The sequence below is a fragment of the Macrobrachium rosenbergii genome, chromosome 3 (assembly GCF_040412425.1).
Source record: "Macrobrachium rosenbergii isolate ZJJX-2024 chromosome 3, ASM4041242v1, whole genome shotgun sequence".
Classification (NCBI taxonomy): domain Eukaryota; kingdom Metazoa; phylum Arthropoda; class Malacostraca; order Decapoda; family Palaemonidae; genus Macrobrachium; species Macrobrachium rosenbergii.
This window is the reverse complement of record NC_089743.1, coordinates 27510332-27522720: the sequence shown is the minus strand read 5'-3', so window position 1 is coordinate 27522720 and position 12389 is coordinate 27510332. Positions and strand designations below refer to the sequence as shown.

General features: G+C 34.0%; 1 protein-coding gene across 9 annotated transcripts in view; it reads left to right on the top strand.

Annotated features, from left to right (window-relative positions):
• Lar (tyrosine-protein phosphatase Lar) overlaps positions 1 to 12389 on the top strand; it is a 1190865-nt gene that overhangs the window by 1087732 nt on the left and 90744 nt on the right. For all 9 annotated transcript variants that reach the window (XM_067129385.1, XM_067129424.1, XM_067129376.1 and 6 more), the window contains one exon: positions 986 to 1291. In XM_067129385.1, the coding sequence (XP_066985486.1) occupies positions 986 to 1291 (306 nt within the window). The remainder of the gene's footprint in view (positions 1 to 985; positions 1292 to 12389) is intronic.

Genomic DNA, 12389 nt, shown 5'->3' with positions numbered 1-12389 from the left:
ATATTAAGATGAAATTACTGAAGGTAATTCAGAATATATTTAGGTACCAAAACCTGAACAAGCATGAAAATTTTAGGAGCACTAGGGTGTCTCCTGCAATGAATTATTCTTGCAGAGTTATACAAAGTCATTCTGTAATGCCCGAGTCTGTGATAGGTTTCCTTTTTATGACACTCATTTCAAGTGCTGTAATTTCCATACACTTTTTAAAAACAACTGTTGTTTTTTGCTTTTATAGAATGCTTTGTTAAAATGTACCAGTTAAAGCACATTATGTAGATTAATACAGCAGCTAGACTACAATACAGATATGCAAGAAAATATTTGAAGTGCAGTATTGGTAAGTTTTGCAGGCATTGTCATCATTTCACCAAAATAACTAGCACTTGCAAATGCAATACTGATTTGTAGTCCATTCACAAATCATATATATTAAGCATTACAGCCTAACATATAGTAATAGCAAATCTTTAGCACTTTCAGAGTTGCATATTATAAGAGGGCATTTCAGTATGTTCATTTGTCTTTTGATATAACATTCAGAAACTTGTTGGAAATTGTAATGGACAAATGGCAGTAGTGTATCTTTGAAATGCAAAGTTTATTTGAAATAATATTTTAATGTAGTGTGGTGTCATTATAGTCTTGCTTTCATTTATTTGCGTTATCTAAGTAGGTAAATGTGAAATTTTGTGGGGTTAAATGCTTGATCACGTGATTCCTTTGCAAATGTACTCTTAATCCATAATGTCAGTAGGTGCAATTGTGCTCAGTCCATAATTTCATTGGATATATGTATTGCATAGTTTATAAAGTTCATGGTAGTTTATGAAATGGTTTGTCCCCAACATTTCTAGTTCTTTTATTAGGGATGTTGCATTGGCTTTAGTTATTAAGAATACATATATTTCAGTTGATATAAAGTAATTATCAATTGAGAATAAAACAGAACATGCTAATGAGCACTGTATGGCAATCCCTACAGCCCCAGGTGCTCCCCCTAGTAACATTCATGCTGTCACGGAAGACTCAGAGAGCATCAGAGTGGATTGGGAACCTCCCCCTGAAGATAAGCAACATGGAGAGATTACATACTACAAGCTTTTTTATGTGAACAACTCAAGGCCAGATTCTGATGCATCTGTTGAAACCATTTCTGATCCAAACAAGCGTGAATATCTCATAACAAATCTGCAAAAATGGACTGAATATCGTGTGTGGATGTTGGCTGGAACCGTTGTAGGGGATGGTGTTAAATCTGATCCATTGCTAGTACGCACAGATGAAGATGGTACGTATGAGGAGGCATTTTCTGTGAGGTGATGAAATGTATTAAGTTTAGGCAGATAAAATTTACAGTCAGAATCAAGCAGCAATTTGAGTGATATTAGCTAATATCGGAATGATCATAGAAGGATTTGCTGACCAACTAGTATGATTATTTTTGCTTTAGTAATGAATTTGAATTGGCTAGGACTAAGTAGTCTTTAATATTATTCAATCTTTCTCTCATAGATAACTAAATGCTTTCCAGTACCTTGAAAAAATTGTCGTATCATTAGACATAAATGAACAGCAGATACATGCTCTAGTTACTAAGCAACCTATTACTACTGTATTTTTTATTATCCTTCTTCACCACTGCATGAGCACCATGCACATTCATAATGCACATAGATGATAATAGATTTTGAAATGGAAGCCATCATTGCTTAAACAGGCTTAACTAGTATATTGCAAAATACCTTTGTGGCTTGCTGTAGATTTGTGTATTAAGCCCAGAGGAAGTAGTTTCAGTCATTAGCAGGTTAATTCCCTCATAGGCTTAGAGTGGACTGTTAGCACTGATGGCTCATCAGACTCTCAACTGTATACACTGTTTTCTGTGCCCCATTTCTCCTCAGGACAACATCAAACATGAAAACTGTAAGGAAGGGCAAATGGAAGTTCTAGGTGACATACAATAACAGGATATTTAGAGAAAATATAATACTAGATAGGTGCTGTTACAGGATGGTCTGAGTTAGGTTTATCATGTTCTCACTGTAATATTTTTTCTTTTCTTACATAACTTAGTGTATATGTTTAAACTTGTGTTCAGTACATGTTAAACTTTTTGTTTTTTTGTAAATCAGACCAAAGCATCTGCAATGTTAGCTGGGGATGATGGAGTTTCATCCTCCTTTGAATGGGATGGATGTTTTAAGGCTGGGCTCTAAGGGGTCATTTATGCTTGACTGAATATAATTTGAATGCTAATGTAATTTAAGCTCTTCACTGACATTATACTGTAACTTCAAGGAAGACATTTGTTTTACTATTAACAGTTTTCTTTCTGTCTTGAGTATGTGCTTCTTGTAGATACAATTTTCATAGGAAATTCTGTATCTGCACAGAATATTGGTCACATTTCCAGTTAAATTATGTGACCTATAAAAACTTAAAGATTACTGGCAAGTAGTTTTGCAATAGTCTTAACATTAATATTCTTTTTGCCAGCTGCACATACTTGCATTTGTGCGCACATAATTATCTGCACATGAAACGTTGCATGAGACACTTACAGATTTGATATTCCACACCACATTCATGGATGACCCAGTGAGTCCTTAAACACAATCCTGGCATTCTTAACATGTCACCAAAATGATTACCACTGTTATTTATTTGTAAAACCAAACATTTATGTTGTATAAATCAAATACTAAGTTTTTTTATACTGTATTTAGATATTTATGTGGTTGTATACTTTTACCTTAAATTTAAGTCTGAAATTTTACCTTGGTTAGTTGTATGAATGATGACATCTTGACACTAGTCTTTTTGTTATATGTTAAAGTGTTTTATGTTATCACAGATTTTGAGTTTTCTTGTTGAGATATATATTTGAATTAAGAATGCCAGAATTCATACTAATCCAGACTCCATATATATCACAGTAGATGTTGTTCACTGCTTCAAACAAGAAAACTATCTGTACAACCTGCCATGAACCTGTATCAAACTAACACACTTGTTTCCCTGCCCCTTACAAGGATACATTAGTAAGTACAGTTGCTGCCTACATGAGGACAACCTTGCTCCACCCTACATCTTGAATGGTCCCTTTTACAACATTGTAGTAATATTCCAGCACAAGTACAGTTACAGTCATCTCCCAGATTAACTGAGCAACAGATTTATTAGCTTTGGTTGATGACAAAATTATCCTACCAAAAAACCACCGATTCACTTGTCAGGTCCTGTGTTAGTCGTGATTTTTGCTCCCCAAAATTGCCCCTTCTTGAACATGGATAAACAAGTCCTTTTAACCTTTCTCCTGCTGTTAACCGTAAACACCGATGGCTCACAAACCTGAGAGACATAATACCTTCTGTTCCTCTGTGCTGTTTTGCCTTTCCAGATAAAAATCTCCATTTGTTTTCAGTGTTAAATGCTTAATAAAATATACACTTGAGGGAGATTAACCACGTATACTTCTTGAAATAATTCTCATGTAAATATAAACACTTCTAAATTTAATGGTTATACTTTGACATACTGATTGGTTAACCATTAACTGAGAGAAAAACATAGGTTACAAGCTGTAGTAACTCCATGTCAAGTGCATGTTACTAAGCAAGTCTAGTCAAGAGGTCACCTTACATTAACCTTATTTGTTTCCACCCTACAGCATATTCTAGTCATTTCTTAAGCTTTCATAAACAAACTTTATTATTGTATTTTTGATCTTCATGAAATGCTTTGTTTTGATAGTTAGTGTCATGCAGTGAACTCTGCATGCCACTGTTGTCAAGGGAATGCAGAATATGATTTATGTCAGAGTAGCAGGCAAAAAACTTACTTTTAAAATCTCTTAGTAGTCTATAACCTTTACCTTCACTCCTTTAACTTTATTAGTGGTTTTCCTTAGTAAGTAGCATCTTATGTTTGACATGTACCAATATCAGCAGCCAGTAAATATTTCTGACTGCCATATTTTAATATCATTACTAGCTCTTGCCATTGCTGTAGGGTGGTATAGCTGCAAGCTATTGTGCGTATGGATCCCTGAGCACGGTGTAGCTAGTCTCTGTAGTGACTTTCAGTCATTATTATCCCAGTCTTTTCTAGTCTTTAGGTTGCTTTGTTTACTCTTTATGTTGCAGTTGCTTTACACTCACTGTTACATGCACCAGGCACCACACTTGCTCTATCACTCCATATCTGTCTGTCAATCTATCTCTCAGTGCTTCCTTTTCTACCACTTGAAAATTATAGTTCCATCTTCCTTTAATGCATGCACTGTCTCTTTTCTTCCTATCTTAAACCTATCTTCATCTTGTTAACACTGTAGCCAAATAATATGTTGGATGGTGTAAACAAACTTCAGGTGGGGGATGTTGGCAGGCTATTGATGGCATTGTTTCCATTTTTTCCTCTCTTGCCTTCCAAAATGACAGCTATTCCGCGGCGTAAGTATAAAAGGGTTTGTAATGCCTTGTAGATGTGGTGCTAGTAAGTGGTGTGGATTTTAATCCTTTTGAAGCAGATGTTTTTCGTTTCTTGTATATTTTTGTGGATTTTTCTTAGCTAATTTGCTTCCAGAAAATTTTTTTGTGCACTGGTTATACTGAGTAACCTCATTTTTTCTTTTTTGGCATTTTTGCCATGAATAATAATTTCCCAGATTATTTTATTCACCCCGTCATATATATTGGTTATCTTGTCAAAAGATCAAGATTTACTCAAATATTGTGTTATAAAGTAAATTGTTATTGGTTTGTGTGAATGCAGTACCCAATTTTTGGAATATATTGCATAGATTTTTTTAAAATGAAAGTGATAAAGAATCTGAAGAAAATGGCTATTCATGGCAAAATCTAAACACAAAGTTGTCTTAGTCGCATAGTTAGAGCTCAATGTTGATGCGAGTGAGGCGTGGTGAAATGTATTGCCTTTTCTCCTCCTCCTCCTACTCCTCTTCCTACCAAAAATGCTGTGTGTTGTTCCTCTCTATCCTTGCCGACCTTTCTCATCCTTTGATTACGTGCAAGAAAGGGGCTATATCTTTCTGCTCATATAGCATTTCCTTTACTGTAGTCAAAAAGTAAATTATGACACTTTCCCCCTAATCAACTTCAAATGTGCTGTTAGTTCTATAGAGGCAATGTAAGTATTTGTTGTGATTTTACAAAGTACAGTTTCAGGTATTATGCCACCCCCCTTGAGAATTTGGGTAATATAATCACCAGATTCCCCACCCCATGATGTCCAAAGTAATCCGCTGAAGGATGTTTGATAACGTTTCTCACTGATTGATGATTCCCCAAAGAACTAAGCTACTCTGGAGCATTGACATCAGGAGCATCAGGGATACAAGTGTTTATTTTTATATAGATATAGAACGCTCTGCTCTTAACCTAAGGGTCTTTATTGGGTGTGGTGTGTCAAATAAAGTGCAAGTTACTATGAATGGTAACTGTCAATTTGATTAGATAATAACTGCTGTCAGAAATAGACAAGCAGAAATTTTAGGAATAAGTCATTTTCATAATCAAGAATAAAACTAAATTGTGGATATAAACTTGAAAAAATCTTTAGATTCAATTGTAATATTATCTATGGCAGTGGCAATAGGCTCTTCTTTTGATTTATTATTCTAGTAAGTTTTTATCTTTAAAATTTCTAATGCTTTAACTGAAAACACACTGTTCTATGCTGTTTACTGAAAGTAATAGTAAATTTATTTTTACCACTGGTGGTAAAGTTTCAAGTAAAACACACAGCAAGGTTGCAGAATTGCCTTATACTTTGTTTGGTTTTGTGCATTTGTGTAATCGATCTTACTACGTATATAAGGTTAATAGAACTGTTTTCTTACAGCGCTGCTAAAATATTAAATGATTGGTGTTCTCCTTAAAGATTTGCACTGTCTACCTGTATGTGGGTGGAATTTATTAGCACTTCCTCATTTAATTTATTGGAAAAACTTTCTTTGCTTGAGCATTGAAATTTTATCCACAAGAAGAAATGAAATGAATTATTCATGGACTGTTCTTTGTTTTCTTTGTGAAATAGTCATTCTCTCATTGACCTAAATGGTCCTTTTTTCTTTTCATGAATGTAGTTTAGGTTAACCCCCCCCCATCAAAAGGTAATCTATAAATGTACTTAAAGCTGCAAATTTCACAGAGGTCTAACTATTTCGTAATTTGATAGTACATAAAGTAAGGAGCAAATTGGTGATTCTTTTGTCCCATGCCTCATGCTTTTTTTTACAAGATATAAAGTAAATGTCCTATGATATTACCCACCATCAAACCAGATACAGTCGACCCCCGATATTCACGGGGGATGCGTACCACTAACCCCCGTGAATAGCTCAAATCCGCAAATATTTAAAACCCCTCTAAAAACACTTATAACTGCCTATTATGATAGTTCAAAACACCAAAAAACCCTCTAAAAATGCTTATACCTGAATATTTTAATACTGTAGCTTTATCACAAATAGTGCATTTAGTCATGAAAATTATATGAAAATACAATAATTTGTGAATATTTCTCTATGAAAAATACTGCGAATAGGCAAATTTTCTGCAGATGTGTATATGTTCCACAGAGAAATCTGTGAGTAGGTGAAGCGTGCCCATAAGACTTTCTATATGTAGAAAGATGATGGTATTATTGCTACATTCCCTTATTGGGGAAGTGCCATCAGTGGACCTCACATGGTGCACTGTAGGCATTACTAAGGGTGTTTATACATCCCTTCGACCCTTAGCTATACCCATGTTTTAGCTCAGAACTTTACCTTCATTACCGTTTCCCTTCTTCAGTCTTGCTGTCCAACTACTCCAACACCCTTGTTTCAATTACATTAGCACTGAATGGCTGAAGTTGCCCCAGTGTTTGGCTTTTTTAGCCTAAACTCCATGAATCTAATCCATTATTGCTGTGTACTTTAGCTCTTGTTTTGCCATTACAGTTTCTATGGATGCTATCAACTTATCAATAACTCTCCAAGTTCTTTTATCTCTCCGACAATATTGTTTTGAAGTAATGTTATCCTTTTTCCATAAATTGGTAATGGTGCATTCTTTGATGATATCCATTTTGGGCATCTTCCTTCAGAGCTATTTCAAGAAGGAACTCCCATTAGCTCCATTCATGTTTGATGAGCATTAACATGTACATTCTGTTGAGGGGCTGTGCTGTCAGACTGTCCATATCTAAAGTCTTTCATTCCTCATACTGCACCTTAAAACTATGAAATACAGTTGTATTCTTGGCTGTGTTTATTATCCTAATGGTCTTAAATTTAAGAAAGGTTATATTGCTATAGTACTTTGAAGTTCCATACAGCATTAACTGAGTTTTTTGTGAATTGTATTGCTGTTTTTATACATAATATCTAGTGTAGATTTAAGTATTAAAGTTTCTCCCAAAATGTTATATTGCTATATACTATATAGGCAGACCATGCTTACTGGCGGCATCAGTTAACGGCGTTTCGGTGTTATGGCGCTTGGTTGGCGATGTCATTAACAGGATTTTTGGCGCTGATCTCTGGTTAATGGCACCGTTAAGCGTGGGTTTCGACGCCGATCTCCAGTTAACGGTGCCGATATCCGGTTAATGGCGCCATTAAGCGGGGTTTTCAGGGCTATTATCACTGATTTTTGGTTAGCGGCGATTTTTGGTTAGCAGCGCTCAGCCAGGGACAGAACCCCTGCTGTTAACCGGGATTGCCTGTATATATATATATATATATATATATATATATATATATAATAATAAAGATTTGTCCTCAAAATTTATCTAGACTAGAGAATGGAATTGTGGAAAAAAATTAAGTACATGTGTAAAGAAATAATTTATTTGTCATGATTTAGGTGGCATATTCAATTATAAATTGATGATGGACATGCAAAATATTGTAAAAAGAAAACCAGATTTGTAAGATAATTTCTGTAAAATTTAGTTCCAGGACATATGTTTCATTTTGTACTTTTTATGACATGATTTAAAGAAGTGCAGGACTTTCTGGGCTTTTTCGTTTGATAGGTGTCTGAAATTCAACGAGTTAAGGTCAGTCTATGACACTCCTGCTTTATCCTTTTCTATCTATCAAAATAAACATTATATTTTCAAACACAGGACACAGGTCTTGTACTACTGTAATTTAACTAATGAAAATTTCAAACAAAAATAAAATTAACAATTTTATTTTTGTTTGAATTTTGTTAATTTGGACTTTGGTGATTTATAAATGTTTTGCTGTCTAATCTTTGCAATAGCCTGAAGAATTTCAACAGTACTGAATGTTTTGGTACTTACTTTAAATATACTGTGATAGTTTTGCATACTTTAAATATACTGTGATAGTTTTGCATTCTTGTAAACCTAATTCACTTTTGGTAAGTCCTGCTCTACTAGTTTATAAATTTGATAGAGATATCAATTAATATTAGGATGAAGAAGCATTGGATGTGAAGTAGCATCTGTTTCAGTTCATGTAGATTGTGTCAAGGATTATCCTGTTTCTGAGAAGTTCCCACTATTTGGAGACCTGGTATAATGCCTGTTCTCCATTAATTGGTACTGTATGTGGTGTGCACCTTTCTATCTTAGATTTATTATGTAGGCTGCTTAATACCACTTTTTTTAGTCATAACAGCTATCTGACTCAAGCAAGTCTATATACAGTACTGTACTAATTTTTGATATGTGGATTTAATACAGGTATTTCTATATCTTAAGCATGGAAATATAATTTTGGTCCATCTTAGGGGCAAAGTCAATGAAACCTTAGCAGTCATAGACAAGATATAAATACAGTACTGTACATTCTTCAAAGTGTTTTCCAAAAAAGATGACCAAGGTATTTTACATGCATCCTATTACCTTAACTCTGTAAATTAATTTATACCTTAACTCTGGTAGCGAATTTATGCTATGAAAAATTTTTGCATTGATGTTGGGAAAAAAATTAAGGTTTGTAGTAAGCAAACTTATTTTAAATTTATGGACAGAACAGAAAATGTTTTTAAGAAAGAATATGAGTTTTGCCACTTATATGGTCATAAAAAGTACTTTCAACCCTGTCCATGAAATTAAAATAGTTATACTTATTGCAGGTCCTACTTTTTTCCAACATTACTGTTGAATGAAATAACCTACTATGTACAGTTTCATTTACTGTATTTTTATTTTTTAGTTGTCTATATAGTAAACCTACCGTATTCGTGGGGGATATGTACCCCCCCACGAGTAGCTAAAATCCACGGATACTTAAAAACCCTCTAAAAACACTTAGAACTGCCTATTTTGATAGTTTAAAAAAAAAAAACTAAAAATGCTTATACCTGAGTATTTTAATAGTTTTATCACAAAAAATGCATTTAGTCATGAAAATGATATGAAAATACAGTAATTAGTGAATATTTCTCAGCGAAAAATACCGCAAACAGGCGAATTTTCCACGAATATTGGGTAGATACGTTCCACAGAGAAATCCGCGAATATGTGAGTCCGCAGATTGTGAGACTGCAAATATGGGGGGTTTACTGTAGCTCTTCACCCCTTGCTCTTAGCTTTGGATTCTGTCATGAGCTAATGCACTTAGTGAAAAATGCAGCAAATTTCTTGAACACTTCAGAAAGTTTTTCCAGGTCATTATGTATTGCGGGGACAACTTATAAACAATTTTAATGTGTTCAGTCAAGCACTTAAAAGATTAATTAGTCAGAATGCCTGGTGCATTCATGTACATTGATCTATGAGGATCAGTACAAACTATTAAAAGTCATGAAATTTTGTTAGCTTTTTTAAGAGGGTACTATATGTGTACCTTGCATGGCTTACTATGGACAACACTAAAGATTCATAGTTACATCCTTTTGGCTCTAGCTGCATTGTTTTCTGCATTTATTTTACTTTTCATCTATGCTGTTTTAGCTGTTCTACTCTTCAACCTTGTCTCGCTCCAATTTTCACTACTTATTTGGAACCAGTCCTTCAGGCCAGCCCAGTGAGAGTCAAGTGAAGAGTATCTGTATGGTTAAACTAAACTACTTCCAAATGATAAGTGTAAAATCAATACGTAATTTCCTAAGATTTTAACTTTATTAATAGTGAAGAGTAATTATGCATGGGGAGATGGAATATGATAGGAAGTTTCTCGTACAGATAAGTGAATGTAATTTTTTACCCTCTGAAGTAAAGATTTTGTGTGAGATAGAATTCTCGAATTTTCAAGTATAGCAGTAGAATTCCTTAGCAATGATGCATATTGCAGTTAAATGCTGTTAGCTGTATTATTTAACTTTTTGGTTCAGTTATGATGCACAGACATTTCAAAATCACACTGTTGAGTTATCTTGACACGTTGACAGTATTTTTGGCAATTTTCAACCTTTGATTGTATAGGTATTTTGTCTCTGTTTTATTGTTTTGTTTTGTATGAATATGCCACAATAAAGCACAAGTACTTTGTTCTAAAGCGACACCAGAATGAATATCATACCATGAATACTAACTATACTGAGAGTATAGTATACAAAAGTAAAATACTGCTTATCTCAGCTCTGGCTCTGGTATGGACAGGATTTGCAAAGGCAAATTGACTGAGAGAGTTAAATTAGACATGGTTTGAGCAGAATCAGTGCAACCCATTGTTAGTTTTATAGGACATTATTTGTGTATTGTTCTGTCACAATTCTGAGCAGGTCATCATTTGTTGTATAGGGAATTTATTGTTTAAAATATGACAAATAATTATGTCCATTATCAAAATTTGGAAGAAAGTATGTTTTAACCTGTGTTTACATTAACATGACCCAAGAGTAGTCAAACAGATTTTGAATAAACTTGATGATAGCATTCATTAGATGACACCCCCATCCCAGTTATCAACTTCTGGTGGATCTTAGTGAAGAGTTGGCTATGTATTTATTGCCATGGAAATCATCACTTTCTCTATGAAGTACTGTATGGGAAGTTTGGAGGCATTCATTGCCTCACAAAGCACTACATGTAATTGCTACCAATTTGACAGTGCTGTGACATATTGGTGTAATAAGTAGTGTCTGTTTGAGTTCAACCTTGAAATTTGAAAGGTCAAGATTTTGTTATTTATGTCAGTTACCTTTATATAAGCAGAATAATCACCTTCATCTTCCTGGATAATAGGCAAGCTATGAAATTACATTTGTTGAGGTAGTTGATTACTTGCATCAGTGGAAGATTTAAGGCCAAGATCAGACTTCATACTTAGTCTTTGTTTATATTACTGGGTTGAGTGACTCCACAGAGTTATCCAGTACAATGTAGTGAGTTTTATTATTACATTGTTCAATCTTATGCTTAAAAAATTCTTGTTTGGGATGTGTACCTCTGCAGATGAAGTGTCCTGTATCAGTTATGTAATTTTCATTGAGTTACTAGTCATTTCAGTGTTAGATTTATAAGTATGTTTTTAATGTTTGTTTTTCTTTCTTATAGTTTTAGAAAAAATTAAAATGGGAACTTAATCACAAGCCCCTGATCTTTGAGGTACTGTATTCAAGAGCATTAACTTTTCATCATTTTATATTGTATTTTTTAGCATGTAGGGTTGTGAATCTTATACAGTACTTATGTATCTCAAACATTTCATAAAATGAGGCACTTGTAATGCCTTCTGCAAACACAGCTTTACCATTAGAACTTATCATACCAAGTAAGTTGTAAAATACAGTTTCAGAAGACTATTTCCTTATGACCTATATGCGTTACACAATAATTTTTTACCACAGCTGAGAAGTTGTTGCACACTTGCAATTCTGTGGCTCATAACTTTAGTGGATAATTTGAAGGTCAAGCCTGTCCATTAAGTATCAGAACCTGTTAATTGGTGATGACCTACCAGGCTAGCATAGTTTAAGTCCTGTCAGAGTACCAGGGGTTACCAAATATACAAATACATTCATTTGAGTATATTATCCAGTATTCAATGTTTGTTTAAACCCATAGTCTAAAATATAACCTTTCAAATCAGTGAACCCCTTAAAAATACCAATTCATGGTCCTTTTTATCCTAATCTATAACTGTTCAAGTCAAGAACCTTATCTTATACATAAGGAATGAGAGAACCTTAGCTGGGAATTTAACCTGTTTCATTTAAATAAAGTAGTTTATGATAAGTATTAATTTCAATCATATCTGGTTTAGAAAGTTGTAGGGTATACTGTAAAATGTTGTTTCATAGTGGTGGTTGAAGGACACTTAGTCCTGACCAGAATCACCAATTTCGTGGTCGATAAACACTTATGTTAGATTCCAAGCTTACAAGACATATTTTTTGTAATCACAGCGCACTAGGTCTAATCACAAAACTTGTATAATGATCACAAAAAATATTTTG